The following is a 22,589-nucleotide window of genomic DNA, read 5'->3' on the forward strand; positions in this document are numbered from 1 at the left end:
TACTGAGTGAGCGCAGACATGCTGGGATCTCTTCTCCCAAGTTCCCTCCTCCCCATCCCCATCCCGCTCAGCCCCCTCCCCTCCGCTGCCAGGGGTCGGGGCGGGACTTGTAGCCCTGCTCGGGCGGCAGCCAGCGCTCGCTGCTCCCTGCAGCGCAGCCTCGCTACCGGCCGAGGGCAGCACAGCTCCGGGGAAGAGGCTCAGCAAAGGGCCCGGCCCGGGGGGCAGCAGCGGGTCTGCGAAAAGCCGAGGTCGCCCTGTCCCCCCATCTCGCAAAAGACCCCTGTAGCCCCACCACCCCTGGGACCACTACCCAGGCTGCGTGCGGGCCTCTGAGTGTCCTCGCACCCACCCCACCGTACAGCTCTGACCCCAGTCCCTGCACCATGGCTGGGTGTGATCCGGGCATCCTGCCCTGACTCCGAAGCTGTAGGGCAAAGCGCTGTGTTGATGCTCTTGGCCAGGGAAGCCTCTAGCAGGGTCCAGCACCACGGCAGAGCATCCAGCTTGGGAGGAACTGCTGTTGCCTGAGCTTCCAGATTGGATGGGGGGGTAACCTCACCACCCAGCCCCTACTTGGCATGTGGGTCAAGGTGACGGTGGTGGTCACGAGGCCGTGTGCCCCGACGAGGCCGGCAGAGGTGGAAGGGCACCCCACTCCCCTTCTTCAGGGCATGGGACCGCCAGGCTGCTGCGATGTTTTCCATCTGTTGGTGAGAGAACGATGGGGGCATGGTCCTTCCCCCAAACCCTGCCCTGCACCATCCTCCAGCCCAAGAGGTGAGTTAGGGCACCGTGAGCGGAGGCAGCAGCTCACCGGGATGAGCAGATCCTGCTGGTTGTGTCTCTCCAGTGTCGCCAGCTCGCTGGGTGCTAGCAGGGGCAAGCGTAGCTCTTGCACGGGCAGGGCAGCCACCTCAGACACTGGGCGCTCCAGGACTGCCTGCCAGACAGTGGGATATGAGGGATGGGGCTGGTGATCAGGCCTGAGCACCAGTGGGGTTCAGAAGGAGTGAACAGCCTCTGTGCCCATCACACAACTCAGAGACAGGGCACCTGGGTTCCCTGTCTGGGCTGGTGGGGGTCCAGGCAACCCTGGGTAGCTCTGCCTGGAGGTGGGGCCCAGCCAGGACCACTCCTCTTTGTAGCGCTCACCGAGCTGACGTGTGCCCACTCCCGCACAGCTTGTACCAGGTCCAGCTCATCCACAGCCAGGCGGTCGCTGCGCAGCACCCGCGCCAGCACCACATCCGAGAGCTCGTGGAAGCCCCGTGTCCGTACAACTGCCTGCCAGCACACCGCAGCATCAGGGCACTGCTGCTGCGACCCCACACCAGCCCACCCTTCCATGGACCATCAGACCCATCCTAGCTTGACACTCCAGCATACGCCCCTCCAGACTCCCATTCCCCGGCACCCCAGTACCCCTCAGCCTCCTCTACCTAGCAGCCAGCATCTTCTCCACAGATACCTTTGTATCTGTGGAGATACCTTTGTATCTTTGTATCACCTTTGGAAGGAGGGGAAGGCTTCTCGAGGTATGTTTAAGGAAGTGGTTAGATTATGTAGGAATAAAATTAGAGAGGCAAAGGCCCAGTTGGAACTGAAGCTGGCCACCTCTGTGAAAGATAATAAAAAGCAATTTTACAAATATATCAATGCTAAAAAGAAGGGCAAGAAGAACCTCCACTCCTTACTGGACCTGGAGGGGAACATGGTGACCAAAGACGAGGAAAAGGCTGAGGTCCTGAACGCCTTCTTTGCCTCAATGTTTAACAGCAAGGTAGGAGTCCAGGATGAGTGGCCTCCTGAGCTGGGTAATAGGGTCGGGGAGCAGTGTAATGCCCCAGAAATCCATGAGGAATTAGTCCGGGACCTGCTGAGCCACTTGGACACCCACAAGTCCATGGGACCGGATGGGATCCATCCTAGGGTGCTGAGAGAGCTGGCAGACGAGCTGGCCAAGCCGCTCTCCATCATTTTCCTCCAGTCCTGGCTCACTGGAGAGGTCCCAGGTGACTGGAAACTGGCCAATGTGGTCCCCATCCACAAGAAGGGACGGATGGAGGAACCTGGAAACTACAGACCAGTCAGCCTGACCTCAGTGCCAGGGAAAGTGATGGAGCAGATAATCCTGGCGGCAATAACTGCGCACCTGAAGGATGGCCAAGGGCTCAGGTCCAGCCAACATGGATTTAGGAAGGGCAGGTCCTGCCTCTCCAACCTGATCTCCTTCTATGATCAGGTGACCCGTCTGGTGGATGTGGGGAGGCCTGTGGATGTAGTCTATCTGGACTTCAGCAAGGCCTTTGACACCGTCCCCCACAGTAAACTGCTGGCTAAGCTGTCAGCTCGTGGTTTGGACCACAACACTCTGTGCTGGGTTAGGAACTGGCTGGAGGGCCGAGCCCAGAGAGTGGTGGTGAATGGTGCCACATCCGGCTGGCGGCCAGTCACCAGTGGCGTCCCCCAGGGATCAGTGCTGGGCCCCATCCTCTTTAACATCTTCATTGATGATCTGGATGAGGGGGTTGAGTCAGTCATCAGCAAGTTTGCAGATGACACCAAGTTGGGAACAGATGTTAGTCAGTTAGAGGGTAGAAAGGCTCTGCAGAGGGACCTTGACCGACTGGACAGATGGGCAGAGTCCAATGGGATGGCATTTAATAAGTCTAAGTGCCGGGTGCTGCACTTTGGCCACGGCAACCCCATGCAGAGCTACAGGCTGGGGTCAGAGTGGCTGGAGAGCTGCCAAATGGAGAGGGACCTGGGGGTGCTGATTGACACCCGCCTAAACATGAGCCAGCAGTGTGCCCAGGTGGCCAAGAAGGCCAATGGCATCCTGGCCTGTATTAGGAATAGTGTGGCCAGCAGGAGCAGGGAGGTCATTGTGCCCCTGTACTCTGCATTGGTTAGGCCACACCTTGAGTACTGTGTCCAGTTCTGGGCCCCTCAGTTTAGGAAGGACATCGAGACACTTGAACGTGTCCAGAGAAGGGCAACAAGGCTGGTGAGAGGCCTTGAGCACAAGCCCTATGAGGAGAGGCTGAGGGGGCTGGGATTGTTTAGCCTGGAGAAGAGAAGGATCAGAGGCGACCTCATTGCCCTATACAACTACCTGAAGGGTGGTTGTAGCCAGGTGGGGGTTGGTCTCTTCTCCCAGGCAACCAGCACCAGAACAAGGGGACACAGTCTCAAGTTGTGTCAGGGGAGGTTTAGACTCGAGGTGAGGAAGAAGTTCTTCACTGAGCGAGTCATTCGTCATTGGAATGGGCTGCCCAGGGAGGTGGTGGAGTCGCCGTCCCTGGAGGTGTTCAAGGGGAGATTGGACGTGGCGCTTGGTGCTATGATCTAGTTGTGAGGTCTGTTGGAACAGGTTGGACTTGATGATCCTTGGGGTCTCTTCCAACCTTGGTTGCTGTGATACTGTGATACCTTTTGCTCCCTTTCCTCCCCTGCCCAGCCTCCACCCCATCCATTCTTAGGGGCCCTGCTCCCCTGCCTGATCCTGTGTTTCCCAGTGTTCCCCCACACCATGGTGCTCCCTGTGCCCTGGAGTACCCCCAGCCGTACCGCAGTGCAGCCTTCAATGAAGGCCAGGCAGTGCTGTTGGAGGTCTGCCTGCCCATAGGTCACCGCAGCCTGTGGGACAACACAACACCCGTGAGGAGATCCAGGGCAAGATGCATCCCCTGCCAAAGTCCTACAGAGATGTGGACATTCTCGGGGACACAGGTGAAGCAAGCACCCCTGTGCATGGATGCCCCAGCACAGATGTAGTGGGGAAGGGAAACCAAGGTCCCTTTCTTGGCTGGTCTGCCCCATGACAAAGGGTTTGGTGGCTCTACTGCCCACAAAGGTCACCCAGCCCTGCTGTCAGCAGGAAGCACCTGATCTTTCATTGCTGCTTGGGGATGTCACCCAGCCCTGGCTGGCTGAGGGGCCCCAGCATTGCTTGCACAAGGCAGGGACATGGGGTCACTCATCCTCAGCTCTATTTGCATGGGCAAAAGGTTAGCTCAGAGCCCCTCAACATGTACCCTACATCCTGATGGCAGTGGCAGCCTGCCCCATAGCTGCCATCCCCCACTGAAGCAGGAATTTGGGGTGCTCTCATCCTACCCCAGCAATGCTAGTTCCAGGGCTGGCACTGCTCATCTGGGCACTAGAGGGACATGTCCCCATCCTCACATTTGGGGTTCTCAGGACCAGCACAGGCAGCACAAGCTTCACCTCTCCTTCCACCACAGCAGGGGACTGATGTTGAGGCAGGTGAGGAGGAAAGGTGATATGTTTGTTTTGTTCTGGAGATTTCTGTTCATTTCCTCCAGGCCAATTTTAGCTCTGCTTATGATATGGTGGTCTGGCACCATATCTGACAGGAGCTTCTGTGCTCCAGGGCCAGCATCTCACCCCAAGAGCTTTGCTTTGGCCCATGGGAGATGAAACAAATTCCCCTCCTTTGGAGAGCAGCTTTGATCCCATCAAGCAGCATGGCAGGGTCATTGAGACTCTTTCCAAGGCTATTTTAGGTGCCCCCAACTCTCAGCAGGGTTTTTGGGGCTGGCCTTAAAACCATGAGATCTTCCAGAAACACAGTGCCTCCCAGTTTCATGCAAATGATTGAAAGGCCCTGGCACTGGGAAATGCTGAGTGACCCTTCTCAGGTTAGCATGAGGACATTTCCCCATCAGGCTTCAGTGGCCCTCATGGCCCTTGTAGCCCTGGTACAATGTGCTCAGGAGATGGCAGGGTAGCTTCTGGGCCAGGGGTGGTTAGGAAATCCTGACCAAGCAGCCAAGAGCAGGAGGGTCAGACCAGCTCTTACCCCAAAAGCACACTGATTATCTTTAATCCTCTGTGACTGCACTGGGATCAGACTCACCTGCAGAGCCTCACAGACCTGCTCAATGCTCAGTGTATCCTTGATGAATTTGACACACAGCTAGAGGACAGATAAAGAGATGGTGGGCAGAGGAGGGACCCATCCCAAACACCCCATCCCAAACACCCCATCCCATGACTCTCAACATTCCCTAAGGACCCAGGACATGGGACAGGGGTTGGAGACACCTCCAGTCCTTCAGGGTTCTTAAAACACCAATGGACTGTGGGCAGCCAGGCCAGGTACTGATTCCACCAGAGAATGAGCTTGATGTGACCAAACCCCAGCCAGCCTCATAGCCTTAGGTGTGTCACCTAATCCCCCACGCAGCCACGTCTGGCCACAGAGGGCAGGCCTGGTCCCAGCTGCAGTGCACTGGGTGACTCCAGCTTTGTCCAGTTCTGCCTGCCAGCTGCTTTCTGTCTGTGACTACTAGGGGACCAACAACTCCAGCTGCAGCCCAAACATGGGTGATGCAGGTGGGATGCAATCAAACAGGCATGTCTGCTGGGGAGTGGGACTGACCTACCTCCCACCCACCTTGAGGGGGAAACCCAAGGGGACGTGATGTGCCGGGAGGAGCCGCCAGAGTAGAAGGACCATGAGTCATTTGCCATAGGGACATGAGGTCACCCTGCAGCTGGGGAAACAGCCATGGGCTTTCCCCGACTGTCCTGGGTCAACCCCTTTCCACCACCACCACTGTCTCCTCTCCTCTATGGCTCTTCCCACTGCCAGTCATTCCCCGCAGGGATGCATGGGGTGGAAGTCATGTGGCCGGGGCTCTGAATCCCCCCTTTTTTTGCAACACCCTTCTGCTGCTCTGCTGCCTAGCCGCTGTTTGACAGCCCCCCTGCCACACCTGGGCTTTGGCTGAGCTTGTCACACAGGGTGATGGGGCAGCTGCCATTCCGCCACCCCGGCACAGAGAGGCTCCTCAGCGCCTCAGCTCAGCCCTTCCCTGCGGCGGTGGGAAGGGAGGGGAAGTGCAGCCCGGAGCTGGTAGGTCACGGGATCGGCCCGGCTCTAATTCAGGAATCACTCTGACGACGTGGCCTGGCTGCCCTCCCCAGCGCCACCGAGATGCTCCGGCTCCCTGCCCCCTCCTCGTCTAGCTCCCACTCCTCATTTTTGCTCACTGCTGCCTTTACAAAACCTTCCAGCACAAAGCACCACCCCTTTGGCAGCACCGCAGCTGGGGTGCTGAGTGCTCTCCAGCACTGGGGCTTTTCTTATGGCATCATGCTGCCACATGACCAGAGGGCATCCACGGGTGATGGAACAGGGGCTTTCCTGCAGCTGTGTGGGAGACACGAATCCCTGTGTCCTTCTCTAGGGTTTCCTGGCCCTCATGGGGTTCCAAGCTATTGTTGCATCCCTTCAAGGGGGATCTCACTGGAGAGACCCTCCAGGATTGAGAAGCAGGGGCTGAGCCTGCACTGGATCCCGGTGACACATCACAAGGTCATGCTCAGGGCCACCTCCAGCCACCAGCCACGTAAGGACGGGGACACTTGGGGACCACCACCCCTAGTCTAAGAAGGGACTTACCTTGCACAGGTCCTGCAGGCCATATTCCACTGACGAGGTCAGCACCTCCAGTGCCTACAGGCAGGAGAGACATTGAGTACACTGTAAGCCAGGCAGAAAGCATCAGCGTATCCCCTCCATCAGCAGCACTGCAAAGTACACCCTACCCTTGGTCCACCCACACCCATGGTCCCTGCCAGCCCCAGCCCTACTCACGATACGTCTGTTGAGGGTGACACTGTTTGTGTAGAGGAACTCGATGACAGTCAGGAAGACCTCAGGCTGCACGTTTCCCAGGATGAAGGGGCCCTGGGGTGGGACACTGCTGGGGGAGTCCTCACTGTCCACTGGCCCCTGGCAGAGCATCCCCTGGAAAGCCTGACAGCGGCACACCAACACACAGCGGTGCGCAAACACCTTCTGCTGCTCCGGGCCCACCACAAACGTCACGTCACTGTTAGGGAGAGGGGACCGTGAGGAATGAGATACCTGAGAAAGTGGGGTACAGGATGCCCTAGGGCTGGGACAGGGCACACAGGCAGGGCCTGGCTAGGTTCCCATCCCTGTGGGGCAGTGCCTTTAACAGGGAGGGGTTTCCCAGTAGAGGAACAGAGAGGTCCTTGCTGGTGGCTCCTTGAAGCTATCTGAATGCTGCAGGTGAGGTGTGCAAGACACTTCCTCTAGAAAGCACAAAGTCATAGGTGCTGGCACAGAGAGCATGGAGGCTGATACAGTCAGACATGGGTGCTGGCACAGAGTGGGGCAGAGGAAGGCCAGGGACAGTTGGAGAAAGTGACTTTCTCTTCTGGCACAGCAGAGCTGGGGAAAGCACGGCTGCCACCTTGACTCATGGTCACTGACTCATGGGCTTAGGGATGTGAAGCCTCTTGCACTGCTGTCTGTTGCAAGGGCTGGCACTGCCCCCCCACACTAGGCCTGTGGTGCACACTGGAACATGAGGTCTATCCTGCCTGCCCTGGTCACCCACAGCCTCCCAGCACTGTTCCCCAGCCCCAAGGCCCCAGCAAAGGGAGGTGACATAGGGAAAAATGCAGCAGGCAATAGCAGGCCCATGGCAGGTGGGGCTGGAACTAGATGATCCTTGTGGTCCCTTCCAACCCTGATACTATGATAGATTGTCTGCTAGTGTGCATGATGTGGCCATGGCCCATCCATCCCTTCATTCCTTTCTCCTCTCAGCAGAGCAAGGAGCAGAAGGCATCACACAAACCAATGGCCCACCCTCATGGTGTCCACAGGGAGGTAGAGGTGCCCACCAGAGGGAAGTGTGTATCATGATACACACAGCTGAGGCATGCTGGGCAGTGTGAGCAGAACCTAATGGGCTGTCTGTGACTGATAGTAGAAGAGGGACCAAAATAAACTTTCATGGCTATGGTCCACAGGTCAAGCTGGGGAAGAAGGGAGCAGGCTGCAGAATGCAGACTGTGAGATGTGGCATGCAGGCTGCAGTTCTGGGCTGCAGGACTTGGGCTGCAGAATGGGCACAGGATGAAGGCTGCAGGGTGTAGGCAGAAGGATGCAGGACAAAGGTTGATGGATGCAGAGTACAGATTTCAGGTTGTGAGATTCAGGAAAGATGAAAGAAGCATAATGTGGGCTGGGGGTGGCCAGAAGCTGGCAGCCACTTCTTCAGTGCACTGTGGCTGAGAGCTTTTCATCAGAATTCCTCTTCTAGGTGGCAAAAAAAATTCATCAGGCACAGGGAGTTCCCCAGATAGCTCTGGCATTTGTGTGAGGTCTCTGAATGAAGCAGGTGAAGAGAACCACACAGCCAGGCAGCTGCCAGGCAGGAGGTGCCATGTAGGTGGGGGAGTGGCAGAGACATCGAGTGTTAGCTGCTTGTCATCCAGGGTGCAAGGAGGCTAGAGATGCTGAAGGAAAACAATGTTGAAGCTGGGGTGGGAAAGGTGCTGAGCACAGGTGGCTACCCCTGGAGAGCAGGGTACCCTCACTCCTGGCAGAGAGAGGAGCCCCAGCACAAGATTTAGCCCGAGACACTGCCTTGTCCTCTTGGCACCATACCCGGGGACAAGGCCGGGGGGGTGTGGGCACACCCGGGGACCTTCCTCCCTCCAGAGAGGCGGTGGCTGTCCTGAGGGAACGCATTCGGGCAGACCTGGGCTCCTGCTGGCCTGGGGCTGTGGGGGCAGCGCTGCAAAAGCCGTGCAGGGGGCCCGGCTAGGGCACAAGCCATGGCCGCCACGCCGGCTGCTCGGGGCTCCATGCATCAACCGGGGACTCCAAACCCGCCCAGCAGCGCTCGGGGCCGTGGGAAAGTAGCGAGGCGCTGGCACCGGGGAGCTTCAGCATGGCCGGGGAGGGAGGGTGGCGGCCCCCCGGCCCCTCACCTGAACTGGGGGTTGTTGACCAGTGTGCGGAGGGCGGCGGTGAAGGCGGCCGCTTCGCCCTGCAGCCGCGCCGAGCTGGGTCCGGCCATGGGCTGCTGCCTCGGGGAGGGCGGCGGAGGAAGGCGGGAGGCTGGCAAGGGCCAGGCGAGAGGCAAGAGGAGGCAGGCGGGGGCAGGCTGGCCGGCCTGGGGAGGAAGCCGCTGCGCCGTACGGCATGGCTCATTGCTAAGGAAACCTGGCAGGCAGCAGCGGCGCCACGCCGCCACGCTGCCGCGGAGGCAGGGGAAGGGGAGGGAAGGGGCGGTGTTCGGCCGAGCCCACCCATGCATGCCGAGGCGGCTCCAACCCCCGGTGGGACTGGGGTGGCGAAGCAGCCAACAGCTCAGTCCCAGGGGCATCCACTGCCCTGGCTTACAGCATGGCCCCAGCAACGGGACCCACCCCCTGCGACTGGTCGCTTCGCTGCAGCCGAGCCCCTGAACGGACCAGAGGGGAAGTGAAGGGAAGCAGGCGGCTGGGATTTTAGAAAAGGCAACACATGGAGTGGTTATGTGCACAAAGATTACCCTCACCTCCACCTGCAGAGCTCCCACGGAAAGCCACTGGGCATGGAGGTGGTCCCTGTCACCAGGAGTGGAGCAAACGTGAGCCCAGCATAAGATCTGTCCCCTGAAATGGCAAAAGCCATGTCGCCTGTTGGTGGGCGGGTCAGACTCCTGCAGCGCTCATGTCTGCCTAGGACTCGAGTAACCACAGACAGGAAAAAAAAAAGCACATAACCAGCTTCATCCAGGCCCAAAACAGGTCCTGTACCAGGGGATGCTCCATCCCCTTCTCCCAAGCCTGGCTGGTCTCAAGCAGCATGCAAACGCCGACAGCGGAAGGGTGCTCACGGAGGGGAATGCCTCTGCTTGTCAGCAGTGGTGAGGCGGAGCAGGGCCGACGGCAGCACCCTGAGGGAGTGGGGTCCAGCTGCCAGTGCGCTTGGCAGCGCTAGTCAGTGGCAGGCTATAAATACCTCTGACGGGAGATAGAAACACAAAAGCCGTCTCCACTTTCCTCAAATAGCTCAGCAGCCAAGCCAGACAAAGGCACATTGACAGGCAATTGTGGCATACCAGTTGGACTGGGCTCCACCAATAGAGAGAAACCCCAATCAGGGCTGGGAGCTCCCAGCGAATCTGCCCTCAGAGGCCAAGGCATTTCAGCAGCAGCAGGGGCCCTAGCACATGGCAGGGCTGTGCTTGATGGGTGCCCCCTTACTCTCCCTTGGTGCAGGGGATTAAGTACACAAAGAATGCAAACTTTTGGGTAAAATCAAACACTTGAAGGTCCCAGCCCTGGTGTAGCCCATAGCTGAGTCGAAAGCAGTGATCACAGTTGTTCTCTGTCCCCTACTCTTTGCATATCCAACACCAGCAAGCATTTTTTAAGAGTTCGCAGGGAGCAGTTAAGATTGGAGGGCACAGGCCCAGAGCAACCCTGTTCCTGTGCTGGTACAGCTAGAAATACAGACAGGACAGAAGTGAAAGGGCATAGTGTTGTCAAAGAACCAGGAAACAAGGAGTTACAGGAGCTGTGGCCCTGGAGGGGTGCAGGGTCACATAGCAACATTTCACGCTCCAGGAGCACAACAGGTTTGGCCCTGCTCACTGCGACTTGTGGAACCAAGGTTTGTCCTGGGCAGCCAGGAACACAACATTGGGCAGATATAGATCTGGACTTACACTGGCACAACAAGAGTGGAGCTAGGGGTAAGTGTGGGACCAGATGCTGGCAGAAAGGCTGGGGAGTCTGGAGGGGAAGAAGCCACCCACTCATCAGTGCCAGGGGGAAGAGCTGAGGATGGGCAAGCAGGGGGATGGATAAAATGTGTGGCTGCACTAGATCAGCCCTATGCAGCAAAGACTGCTAGGGAGGGAGGTGCTGGGGAAGGGAAGATAGCTGCCACAATCTCCCCCTCTCCCCCAACTCCTCTGCACCCAGACCCGCAGGGACCCGTGTGCCAGCAGGCATGATATTTGTGACAGGAAGAGGCAAAGCAGAGAGAGGGTGGGATAGGAGAGGCTGGGGAACACCACCTTCCTCCACCCCAAGAGTCACCTCTCCTTTTCAGGTTACATATATGTCCGAGCAGCTGCCCCAAGAGATGGCCCTGACAGCCCAGCCTGCAGCTGTGGACAACACTGAAGCCCTGCCACACCGGGCTGCCTGCCGCAGCTCTCAGCCCCCACCTCCAACACAGGGCACCGAGGAAGGCAAACCACCCCTCCTGCCCTCCCGCCGCAGCTCCATCCTCAGCACCCTCCCAGCATCCCTGGCCAGCCGCCGCAGCTCGCTCCGAGCAGCCCCAGGGGGCAGACGCCCCTCCATTGGCCCTTGGATGCTCCACAGCCGTGTAAGCTTCTCTGGGCTGCCCCTCTTCCAGCCCGTCCTCGAGACCCGCCTCGAAAACACTTACAGGATGCAGCCAGATGAAGGCTGCAAGTTCAACACGGAGCGAGTGAAGAGGGTGCTGGAGCGGGCCCTGGCTGGGGCTTTGGGAACCACAGTCTACAGCCCCCAGGACAGCGCCCAGCTAGCCCAAAGTCTGGTTGAGCTGTTGCAGAGTCAGGCAAAGGAGGTGGTGCCACCCCGCTACAAGCTGGTCTGTCAGGTGCTGCTGGGCCAGCAGAGCCAGCAGAGCCTGCTAGTGGCCAGCCAAGCACTGTGGGACCCCAAAAATGACAACTTTGCCTCCACCACCTTCTCCAATGCCTCCCTCTTTGCTGTGGCCACAGTGCATGGGGTCTACTTTGAATAATGTCTGCTTCTCCCTCCACTCAGCCTTATAAGGCAAATAAAGTTTGCTCCAGTTGCGCCTCAGACCTGGAGTCCTTGGCAATGGTGCATGCAGGAAGAAAGGTAAAGATCCACTTCCATGCCCTGATGCTCACTACATCTTCCAGTCTGGGCTCACAGCCATACTGTAGCTTTCAATACCAGCTCACAAAGAGACCCAAGCTGCAGCAAATACAACCCGAGAAGTTGCATTATCTTGTGGCAGGCAGCTGCCCAAGGCTGTGCTACAGGGAGCATCCCAGCTGGCTTCCTGCAGCACAAGCTGCTCCCAGGCAGATTGATTACACCAGCACTGGGGAAGGAGACAACAGATCACCTTCAAAGCAAGCTGATGGAGCAGATTAAATCCCTCTTCTGGCTTCATTCCCAGCTCCTATCCCATCACACCAGGTGTCAATGCCAGGACTCGGGGAAGCCACCCAGCCCCAGGGCCACAACCCCTTGCCTTCTGCAGCTCAGAAGCAGGAGAGCAGCTGGGTTTGGTTCAAGTGCACAGACACTTGGGAATGAGAGTTTTGCAACAACGAGCTGGGGCAGCACCAGGGCTCCACAGGCATCAGCAAGAGCTAACCCTGCCCTTCCTACCAGCCCCAGGAAGGGTAGTGAAGGTAACACATGGCCTCCTCCTTCCCATCCTGCCTCCCATACCTTATACCCCATCAAGAGGCAGTGTCAGGGAAGGTTTTGTCTATCAAGCAGAAGCAGCCCTGGCACAATGATGATGGGGAAGCTGAAGCCCTTTTGTGGCTCCAGCTCCATGTAAGGCAGACAGTTTGCCCTTACACAAATATGTTTTTATTGAGGCAAGTCAGGGGCAGGGGAGCTGCACATGGACAGACCAAGAGGAAAAATAAATAATTCCATATAAATAAGATACATAAATAGTCCCACATGGCAGAGACTGCCTTGAAACAAGAAACCTCCCCAGGTCCCAGCAAGATGAGGGCTTCTCCAGGCAAGCCCTCAGACCCCACCCCCCCACCCTTTATCAAACCTCAAGTTGTACCAGACAATTCACAATTTGGGAACCCAGCAGTCCCCTCCTTAGTGTAGCAGTTGGAGTGACACATCAGTCACTGGCAAGGCAGACAGCATCCTTCACCTCTAGGAAGGAGTTCTGCCTACCTCATAGCAGCCAAGTCTTGAGGTTAAGGCTGTACCAGTCCTCAAGGCCATGGAGAGGGTCTATACAACTGACACTTCACCTTGGACAGGTGAACTACAGGCAACTATGGCAGGCTGGAGCACCAGGCCATGAAGGAGGCACAGACAGACCAAAACCTGGCTGCAGGCCACTCCTTGTGCCATCCCAGTCTGCTCCACCAAAACCAGCACAACCAGAACAGGAGCTCCCTAGTGGGAAGATAACAATTGCACAGATCCAGGGAGCAGCAGGGATGCCCAGACCTGCTGCTGTAACCACATCCATATGTCTTAGTCCAGTCCAGCTGAGCACCAGGATAAGGTGCCCAGGTGGGCAGCCAGCACCACAACATACCTCCCATCCTGAGGGAGGGCAGAGAGAGACCTCTACATCCAGATGGGGTCCCCCAAGGTCCCACACTAAGCTTCAGCACGTTCTTGGAGGAGCTTGAGAATGTATCTGAGGCGGTGGTGGAGCTCAGGAGAGCAGCCCAGCTCCTGGAGGCTGCACAGCTTGTAGGTGTAGGAGTTGCGTTCCCGGTTGATGTAGGTAACAAGGCAGGAGTGGTCAGGCTTGCTAATGATCACCTTGGTGTGGTCATTGTAGAAGTTCACCTAGGAGACAGGTTGCACTTGGTTTAACCCATGCTTCCCACAACATGTCAGGAGCCATGCTTCCTGCCTCAACCTGTTCCTCCTCCCTGACCTGCCTGGGAGCATCCCTGCTCCATGCCCCACAGCAGGAATGCACCAGTGCAAACGGAAATGGCCAACTGATGCATGTCCCCCATGGGCTGAGCCAGCTGCAGTCAGCAGCTCTGGGTACTGGAGCAGCATCCTGCATGCACAGCTGTTTTCACAGCTGGACCATGCATTTGGGCTGGTGCAAATAAAATATTACAGGAGTCCCCAGCCAGCCTCCTCCCAGCAGGGGTCTGGGCATCTCTGCTGTGCCCCACACATACCTGGAGGGTGCCGCTGCTGAAGAGCATGAGCAAGGCTTGGTCGGTCTTCACCCACTGCAGGAGCAGCAGGGCTGGCTGCCCAAGGTCATCTATGCTGGGCAAGTCACCTCCCTTACAGAGAGAGAAATGTCTACGTAAGCCATGGGTCCCACAGACAGGAGCATACAAACAAACCTAGACACCCACAGTGGGGTCCCTACTCTCAGGGTGTCCAGCTGACCACAGCCTGTAAGCTGGAAGTCCCACAACCCCAAGCAGTGTGGTCAAGCCATATCCCAACATCCAACCCAACCACAATCCCAGTCCACCCTGGGCTCCAGCACCCACCTTCACAAGATGCTGCTCCATGTACGATGCAAAGTAGAGCAAGACACTCATCTGTCCCTGCAGCTGCTCAGGGATGGCAGCTGCAGAGAACACAAGGTGTTTGCTGTTGGTTGGGTTGTAATGCACCGTCCTGGGAGAAAGCAGACCATGAGCTTTGGGGCCATGCAGCACCAAACCCACCTTTGGCATAGCCTCCTTTGACCCTTCCCACTCGAGGTGCTTCCCCAGAGACACCAGCCCCTTCCCCACCGCTTACCTGTGACTTGGGGAAAGTGTCATGTGCGTGCCATTGTTGAAGAGGACCCCAATGCTGCGGTTGGAGAGCTGGTAGCCAAAACCATACTTGTTGGAATAATCAACCCACTTGCTCACCCAAACGAAGTGCTCGTGGCGGGCCAAGGAAGCTGGGTTTTTCTCCGCTGGTGGAGAGGGGAAAGGGGTCAGGAGCAGGCAACCAGCCCCTGTCCATCTTATTTCACCAGTAGGGAGCAGACCATCCCCCACCAGCAGGCTCTGGCTACATTTAAGCTACGCCAAATAATAGCCATGCCTTCATCCCATGGGGAAAGGGATGCACAGCACCCTGTGCTCCAGCCCAGAGCAGTCCAACCGGTTTACCTGGGGGCATGGAGGAGAGGCAGGTCCGCAAGAGCCGGACAGCCGACTCAATGATGGCAGAGGCAGTGATGCAATCTTCAAAGGCTGCAGAGAGAAGATGACAGCCTGAGTCAGCCAGCCCCACTATCAGCTAAGGCAGGTCAAGAAACTTAAGGCAGGCTGCAGTGGCCTGAGCAGGTGTTACTCACCCTCACAGCTGCTGGCCATGGTCCCCCGGATGGAGGGGCATGCGGACTTGTGAGATGTCTCCTCCACCACTGTCTCAACAGGGCTAGAGCTGGCACTGCGGCATGATACAGGGGTGGCCTGTGGAGAGACCTGGCTTTATTATCATCCTGCCTGCTCCCCTGGAGAAGGGGTGAATACAGGCTCAGGGATGTTCTCACCTCATTCCCTTCCATAGTTTTATAGCTCATTTGACGGCAGATTGAGGTCTTTACCAGCCCAGTGACCAGTTTAGAGATGTCATCCTTGTCCTCCAAAGAGCACTTCTTAGCTGAGAAGAAAGCAAGCAATAAGACGACTGCTGAACACAGGGGTGAGGACATCTGACCCACCCCTCCCAGTAGCTCACAGCTCTCCCTCATCTGCTCCCATGCTCACAGTGGTGAGGATGGTGTCAGGCAGCTGGATCCTACTTTCACTTCCTAGTTCTCATGCAACACAGAGCTTCCAGGAGGAACTGCCCCCATGGGTTGCAGCATAGCATCTGCTCTCCAGGCACACACCCATGCCAGGCTACCAGTGCCAGAAGGGCAGGGACAAGCCCAGCTTGTGCTGACCCTAGGCAGAAGGCCCACAGAGACCTCTCAGCAAGCCTCCCAAGGAGACAGGACCCACTTCTCCCTGAAGAAACTGTTACCCAGGTACTCTGGGGCAAGTACATGGACTCACCACCCTTAGGTTTCTTCTTCCCAAAGAGTGTCTTGGTGACCTTAGCAAACAGACTCTTTGCTGGGTTGGGGGGACTCAGCTCTGGAGCCATCACACAGCTGCTGGGAGGGAGCTTCTCAGGCGTGTAGCCCTGCAGAGAGGTCAAGGCAGAAGTTTGGTTTCCATAGTCTATGTGCTCCAGGCAGAGCAGCTGCCCTGGGCTGACTGCAGTCACTCACAGCCCTCCTGACAGCCAGCTTGCAACAACCCTTGGCCCTACAACTGGCAGCAATATGGGAAATGCTCATGCTATAAGAACAGGAAGAGCACATCAGATCCCTCAGTTCCCCTCACTGGCATTTGAGCAGGACAGCAGCTGCTTCCTTTGAAGGACAGAGGTTTAGGCTCCAAGGACAGTACCCTGCACAACTCAGAGTGCCCTATTCCACCCAGGGAAGGGTCAAGGCTAGACTCCCAGCCACTCACCTTGAAGAACTCATGGTCCAAGATCTCCTCAAGGGTGAGACGTTCCTGAGGGTTGCGTCTAAGGATGCCAGCAATGAGGTGCTTGGCAGGCAGGGAGAGGAAGGCAGGGAGGGTGTACTCCACCTGCTTGATACACCTGTAGGTCTCCTTGAGGTCGGAGGTCTCGAAGGGAGGGTTGCCACACAGCAGGGTGTACCTGGGAAGGTACACATGCCACCGTCACAACCCCACCAGGCTGGTGACTCAGCAGCACTTTAGGCAAGGAAGTTATTGGCATGTGGCTGGCCACACCTGGCCAGGAGCACTACTTCCAGCCTGGGCAGCTGCACTCACATCCGGCCACACTTCCTCCTAGAAACTCTTTAGAGCAACAGGCCAGGAGGCCTGGGAAGAGGTTGGCAGAAGGCAGCCACCCTCTGCCACCGCTACTCCCATCCCTGCATGGCCAGTGGGGTGGAAAGAAGAGCAGGAAGCTTGCAGACAGGCTGGATGCCACAAAGCAACAGTGATCACTCGCCAGAGTAGCAGCTGCCACCAGCCACCAAGATTTTCTGTTGTTTATCAGGTTCACAAGGCAGCTGAGCCTACTTTGAGTTCTCCAGCATGAGACTACCTGCCTTTTGCAGCTCCCACTTGCACAGACCACAGGCAGAGTTCTGGGATGTATGGGAGCATCTGCTCTGAAGTAGAGGTGGGCAGATGCTGCCCACCCACTTCCCTCCCCCTGCCTTTCAGCAACCACTGCAAAATCACAAGGCAAAGTGCAAGAGGACTTCCTCATCAGATGCTTTACAGCCTGGCTCTCCCCTACCCCCAAGGCAGGCAGGACTGCCAGACCCCTCCCCACTCAGCAGTATATACTTACATGACACAGCCCAGTGACCACACATCTGACTCTGGTCCATGGCCCTGCCTCAGCAGCACTTCTGGGGCCAGGTAGTTGGGTGTCCCACATATTGTCCTGTGGGGAAGAAAGCCAAGTCAGTACATGCTCTATTATCCCCTTACAGACAGACTCCCCTCTGTCAAGCCCTAGGATTTCACTTGCAGCCTGTCCTCCCCGCTTCATTTTATTCTTTGTGGCCCAAAACCCCCCTCCATTTACAAAGAGCCCCAGAGATTTTCCCCCTCTTCAGCTCCCAGGGATCAGGAGCAGCTGCTCTTGGGAAGAGCTTGTCCTAGAGCTGGGGAGGAACAGAGCCTTTGTGTCCCAGCCTGTGCAGCCGTCAGGCCAGGCAGGCAGGCACAATAGCAATAGTCAGTGCATTGTTCTCCTGACGCCTGCAGAGCTCACTCCTGAAGGAGCCACAAAGCCCCCAGCCCCCTTGCCTTGCCTGCAGCAGAGACAAGAATCACTCCCCCACCCCAGCAAGGCACCCTGAGGTTCCCCCTCCCTAGGCCAGGAAGGACCACTCACTCCGCCACCCGCCCAGGAAGCCACAGGAGGAAGAGTGAAACCTCAGAGGGCTCTGGAATAGAGAAACCTCAGACTTACTTTTTCTTTTGATCAGAGATATCCTGACAAGCAGCTAGCCCAAAATCTCCTACTTTCAGCTCCATGTTTTCATTGATGAAGAAATTGCCTGCAAGTCAATGGCGATGTGTCACCACAAATCCCCTTGAGGCAGCTTGCTCCCCACACAGCACCCTGCCCCAGCCACAGCACTCACCAAGCTTGAGGTCTCTGTGAAGGATGCCCTTGAGGTGAAGGTATTTCAAGCCTGAGATGATCTGTTTGAGGTAATAGCGCACTTCAGGCTCCAGTAGAGTATGGCGAGCCTTCCAGATGTGGGCCAAGGACTGCAGAGAGAGAAGGCAGGTTGGTGATGGCAGGCAGGGAGAACGAGCAGCTATGCTGACTAGACACAAGGTAGGTAGGGTCAAAGCCAGTTCTTCCAGAGGTTGCATATACACAAATAATTCTCCTTTCACAGCTGTGACCTCAGCAGACTCCCCACACAAGGCTGAGAGGCTGTTCAACACAGCCAGGGGAGCCACTGGATTTACAGTGGACCCATCAGGACCTACAGACTGCCAAAACAAGCAGGAGGCTTGGGCAGGCACTCAGTAGTGTCCTCAGTGCTTGTGCAAAACTGCATGGCTTATGGGTGGGACCAAGCAGGCGTCGAGGTGGTTCAGGAGAAAGAACATGCTAACAAAGCACCTCAGATAAGGCCTCCTCCAACCAGCCACAGCTCTGTTTAGAGATCTTCTAGGAGGGAAGCCACACCAAGACTCACCTTCCTACTACAGTGCTCCAGAAAGATGTAGATGCTCTCTGCATCCTCAAAGTAGTGAGAGAACTTGACGATATGTTTGTGGTGTAAGTCCCGGTGCAGCTCAATCTCGTTAGTGATCTGAAAGGGAGGGGTGATCCCAGGTGATCACAGGACCCTCATTGCACCCTACCAGCCCCATATCCCACCAGCCCCACAGCACCCACCTTCTCCCTCTGGTGGGGTTTAGCCACCCGACTATGAGGAATGACCTTCACGGCATAGGTTTTGTTGCTGGAGAGGTCTGTCATTTCATAGCATCGTGCAAACCCACCCTACAAGGGAAGACGTGGTTATGGATGGGTGAGAGACAGCCGCTAACCCCTGCCTGCTTACAAGCCTCCTCCTCCCTTCCTCCACAATACAGCCCGGCAAGCGTCACAGGCTCCCTCCTGCTGCATCGCCCACTAAGATCAGAACTATGATGCTCTCAACCAGGGATTTTCTTCACCCAGTTTCTGTAAAACCTCCAGATGATTTTTCCTCCCACCACAGTCGGACCTTGCCATCTTTCCACATGACAAATCAACCCGGAAAGCCCTGCGCAGGGCAGGGAGCCCGGGGACCGGAGGCCACCGAAAGGCAGCCCAATGGAGACAGGTTTTTCCTGCCATGATGTCAGCCTCCAATCTGCACACTCAGCCGCTGAGCCTGCCCGGGCCGCGCTGGGAACCGGCACCCACCTCCTACACACCATTGGCAGGGGGAGGAAAAGTTGCGTGTGGCAAAGCAGCAGGGACCGGCACCCTGGGAACCGGGGCACCCGTCAGCCCACGCACGCCCCGCGGGGCGCCCCGAAACCGATGCGTTCGCGATAGCCGGCAAGGAACGCAGCCAGGCCGGGTGATTCACAGCTTCCAGCACCGCTGCGGGCCCGCCGGGAGAGGCGGGGAGGGTGGGGGCGGCGGGCGGCGAGGCGAGGGGCCGCATTCAGCCGTAGGCCACCCCGGGTGAGATCGAGCAGGCGCGCAACAACCCGCCCCTCCCTGCACCCGCACCGGGCTGCGTCTGTCGGCTCCCAGCCCCGCTCAACCGAGCTCCCTCACACCACCATTCCCCGGTACCTTTCCCAGCAGGCGGCCTTTGCAGTAGGACCGGCCGGAGACGGGGTCGGTGATGATACGAGTCGTCTCGGCCACGCGGGGCGGGGGCGCCGGGGTAGGCGCGGGCTGTGCGGGGAGGCAGGCGGCGGGGAAGGGGGGGAAGAGGCCGACAGGCTCCATGATCGGCGGGGGAGCAGGCGAAGGAGGCGGCGGTTCGGCGGGCCCAGAGCTGCCGGGGCTCCGCCAGCACCGCGCACGTGGCCCCCGCCGCGCAGCTGCCGCCGCGGCGGGAATCCCGCCCGCTTTATCAATGGGCACGGTGATGTCAGCCCCGCCAGCCCCGCCCCCGGGCGGCCCCGGGCTGCCCTTAAAGCGGCAGCGGCACGGGGAGGGGCTGGTGCGTTTCGGGCGCTCGCCGGCACGCTCTTGCCGGACGTGATGCGGCGGCAGAAGCACATCCACGGCCCGGCTGCCTCTGCCACGCGGGGTCCTCCGCACACACAGTGCCCTTAGGCACCACACGTCCCGCCCTGCCCACACACAGAAACCCCCACAGACACACAGCCCTCCCTTGATCTCCTAACACACACATCGAGATCGACAGGCACGCCGAGATCCCTCGTCAGCTGCCTCTACCCTCCCCCGGGATACACAGAGCCCTCTCCCTACACAGGTCTATAAATACACCCCCCACGTCCACTCACAAGTCATGTCTCCTAGCAGACATGACCTAGCTTGTGTCATGCGATCCCCTCGGGACGCCACATCTACGCCCCACAGAACGGATGTGACCAGGACAGGATTTCAATGCCCACGAGTTCATTGCAAGCCCCAGCACCCCCCATGCCAAACCTGGACGCAGACACTCTCCTGGAGTCACTCATTTTGTTCCAGGGGCCAGGGAGCAAGGTCACAACCCACCCTAGGCAGGGCACTGGGGACATAGGGGACAATTGAAGACTCAGGTGAGCTCCTCAGCCAGGCTGTCTCCTCAGCAGGTGCCCCTTGGCCACATTTTGCCCCAGCTCCAGCGCAGCCTGTGTTCTAGTGACCCTCTAACAGTCCCAAAGCATCAGTTCCCTGTGCTCTCAGTGGCTAATCCAGGACTGGAAACCTGCAAGACTGTCCCACTGGGACAACCCTCAGCACTAGAACATCCCATCCTGGGCTCTCCAGGGTCTCTGGTGTTGCAAGGTGGGCTGTGGTGGCCCAGGTGTGCAGTGTTGGTTGGGCACTGTGCCGTAGTGGTGCTGCTCTCTAATGATCATAGGGAAGACATTTCTCTGTGTCACCAAAGGGGGCCACGGAAGGATGATAAACATTTATTTTTGTCCATGGGTATGGGAGGTGGCAGAGGTGGCCACAAATCCACCTGGAGTTGCAGCATTGTGAGAGCACTTCAAAAGCAGATCCTGCAACCCTTCCCCTGCTCCATACTGCGTACAGGGTAACTTATGAACACATCTTTTATTCCGTGCCTCAGTTTCTCCACTCTGCACTCCACCTCTTCTTCCCTGAGGCAGCTCAAGGCTCTGATCACTCTTCTGTTCCTGAATACACTGAGGCTTTTCCACGAGTACTCCCAGACAAACAACTCCACGTTCCCCCAACTGTGGGGGGAATGAACCCTTTCCCCCCCACCCCTTTTTTTTCCTGCAGAGAAGCTGCCTGCAAGGAGAGAGGAAACAAGATGGATCTGTCAGTTTCTCAGGTTTCCAGCTCTTGCAGAAGAAATATGTGCAAACCCACCACCTAGCAGCAAACACGCTCCAGGAGCAGGCAAGGAGGCTGCTGCCCCCGGGGAATGCTGCCTGTTTCCACCAAAGCCCCAGAACTCCCCCAGGTGCAGGCAGTGTCATGGGGCTGTGCTGGTTTTTCGGTGGAGGCCCCAGTTCAAGGCTGCTGGGAGCTCCCCCCGCAGAGCTGAGTCAGCGTCTGGAGGCACCGTGTGGGTGGAGGCACCCAGGGGTGCAGGGAAGCCCCAGGCGACCTGCCTGGGGGTGGTGGAACAACCTGCACTGGTTTTGCCTTTGAGGTCCCCCACAAAGGCACAGAGCAGATCAGCAAGGGACAGGAGCTAAGGACCTCTGCTCCTGCTCCCCACTGGCTGTCAAGGAGGGACCCCACAGTCTTACAGAGCATTCCTCTTTCCAAGAGGAATGGAGCCTGACAGCTGACCCCAACCTCTGCAGCTGGGGCCTGCAGCAATGCAGAGCGTTGCAGACTGGGGTTTTCCCATCACAGAGATGGGGTGGTGGGAGGAAATGTGGTTTAACATCAACAAACTGCCCAGCCTGGGCAAGGGGAGGCTCTGGGTGATTCTCTGGCTTCCTGCAGCTGTTTAGATGGAGTTACAGCAAAAAGGAGACAAGCACTTTGGGGAGGTGTACAGTGAAACTAGGATAGGCACAAGATGCAATTTGCATCAAGGGAAATTCCAGATAGGTATTAGGAAACTTTTTTCCTTTGTGAGCATGGTAAAATATTATAGCAGTCCAGAGAGGCTGTAGAATCTCCATCCTCCACGGTACCCAGACCTGGTGTGGCTCCAGCCCAGTTTCCTGCAAGGTCCCACCACCTTAACAGCCTGGGATGCAAGGGAGCTCCCTGGGAAAAGGGTGACAGCCTTGACCTCCTTGGGAGGTGGATTTTCCCCTCCCTCAGCACTTTTACCCAGTGAGCTCCTGCAAAGCCTGGGGCTGCTGCTGTCGAGGAGGAGTGGGGAAAGGGTGTCTGGTCCCTCAGCTGAGCTGGGGAAGGAAGCAGGAGCACCAGCAAAGCCCAGCCAGCCCCAGGGGCTGGCTGAGGATGTGCAGAGGGGAAGTTGCAAATCTGGGCAAAGCTGTCTGGAGGGAGAGATAAAAAGAGCTGGACCCCTCCGGATTGAGGAAGCACATGAATCCGCGGTGGCATGTAAAATGCCAGTGCTGGAAGGTATTCCTTGGGAAGTAGGATCCATCCCAAGGAGGCTCAAGGAGCCCTCTGAAGTCTCCTGTTACAGGGCTTTCAGCTCAGCTGCTGTCTCAGAACCAGGGGAACTGGAAGCTCTGGCCCATGGGTGTCCATTTGGAGCTGTGTGTCCGTGTCTGGGGCACTCTGGGAGGCAAATCTCATCCCCCCAGCTGCTGTGCTGCTGGCACCTCCCTTTCCGCAAGGTCCTGAACAGCCATTTCCTTTGTCCCACCCCAGCAGCCCGGCCTCTGAAAGCCCCACTTCCCTCCCTGCTTCAT

General features: G+C 57.6%; 3 protein-coding genes across 4 annotated transcripts; 1 reads left to right on the plus strand and 2 right to left on the minus strand.

Moving 5' to 3' along the window:
• Positions 1 to 331: 331 nt before the first annotated feature.
• Positions 332 to 8,916, minus strand: BTBD19 (BTB domain containing 19). Its single transcript, XM_054165635.1, has 8 exons — positions 8,788 to 8,916; positions 6,632 to 6,869; positions 6,437 to 6,490; positions 4,886 to 4,945; positions 3,574 to 3,642; positions 1,156 to 1,287; positions 818 to 943; positions 332 to 707 (listed from the first exon to the last, which is right to left on the minus strand). The coding sequence occupies exons 1-8, from the start codon at positions 8,874 to 8,876 to the stop codon at positions 573 to 575; spliced, it is 903 nt and encodes a 300-aa protein (XP_054021610.1). The 5' UTR covers positions 8,877 to 8,916; the 3' UTR covers positions 332 to 572.
• A 1,996-nt stretch (positions 8,917 to 10,912) lies between these two features.
• On the plus strand, positions 10,913 to 11,590 carry DYNLT4 (dynein light chain Tctex-type 4). The gene has a single exon (XM_009901964.2). It carries the CDS (start codon positions 10,913 to 10,915, stop codon positions 11,588 to 11,590), a length of 678 nt encoding a protein of 225 aa, XP_009900266.2.
• Positions 11,591 to 12,612: 1,022 nt separating this feature from the next.
• On the minus strand, positions 12,613 to 19,640 carry PLK3 (polo like kinase 3). Of its 2 annotated transcripts, none has more exons than XM_054165630.1 (15): positions 19,381 to 19,640; positions 18,484 to 18,591; positions 18,281 to 18,397; positions 17,711 to 17,840; positions 17,536 to 17,623; positions 16,906 to 17,001; positions 16,041 to 16,236; positions 15,576 to 15,705; positions 15,068 to 15,177; positions 14,870 to 14,987; positions 14,682 to 14,765; positions 14,320 to 14,482; positions 14,064 to 14,193; positions 13,737 to 13,847; positions 12,613 to 13,386 (listed from the first exon to the last, which is right to left on the minus strand). In XM_054165630.1, exons 1-15 carry the CDS (start codon positions 19,537 to 19,539, stop codon positions 13,192 to 13,194), a joined length of 1,935 nt encoding a protein of 644 aa, XP_054021605.1. In that variant the 5' UTR covers positions 19,540 to 19,640; the 3' UTR covers positions 12,613 to 13,191. The 2 variants fall into 2 exon arrangements, with proteins under 2 accessions (XP_054021605.1, XP_054021604.1); XM_054165629.1 differs by having other exon boundaries at positions 14,870 to 14,999.
• Between the last annotated feature and the right edge of the window lie 2,949 nt (positions 19,641 to 22,589).

The sequence above is a fragment of the Dryobates pubescens genome, chromosome 11, assembly GCF_014839835.1.
Source record: "Dryobates pubescens isolate bDryPub1 chromosome 11, bDryPub1.pri, whole genome shotgun sequence".
In the NCBI taxonomy this organism is placed as follows: Eukaryota; Metazoa; Chordata; class Aves; order Piciformes; family Picidae; genus Dryobates; species Dryobates pubescens.

What these genes read in the sequence shown, in the direction of transcription:
- DYNLT4 (XM_009901964.2), top strand. Translation starts at nt 10,913, where the DNA reads ATGTCCGAGCAGCTGCCCCAAGAGATGGCCCTGACAGCCCAGCCTGCA.
- PLK3 (XM_054165629.1), bottom strand. Translation starts at nt 19,539, where the DNA reads ATGGAGCCTGTCGGCCTCTTCCCCCCCTTCCCCGCCGCCTGCCTCCCC. An exon ending in TGGACCATGAGTTCTTCAAG is followed by an intron (nt 15,706 to 16,040) that starts GTGAGTGGCTGG and finishes ACCTCTCTGCAG; the next exon opens with GGCTACACGCCTGAGAAGCT. An exon ending in GAAGAAGAAACCTAAGGGTG is followed by an intron (nt 15,178 to 15,575) that starts GTGAGTCCATGT and finishes CTTTCTTCTCAG; the next exon opens with CTAAGAAGTGCTCTTTGGAG.
- BTBD19 (XM_054165635.1), bottom strand. Translation starts at nt 8,876, where the DNA reads ATGGCCGGACCCAGCTCGGCGCGGCTGCAGGGCGAAGCGGCCGCCTTC. An exon ending in GTCAACAACCCCCAGTTCAG is followed by an intron (nt 6,870 to 8,787) that starts GTGAGGGGCCGG and finishes TCTCCCTAACAG; the next exon opens with TGACGTGACGTTTGTGGTGG. An exon ending in AGGTCTGTGAGGCTCTGCAG is followed by an intron (nt 3,643 to 4,885) that starts GTGAGTCTGATC and finishes GTTGTCCCACAG; the next exon opens with GCTGCGGTGACCTATGGGCA.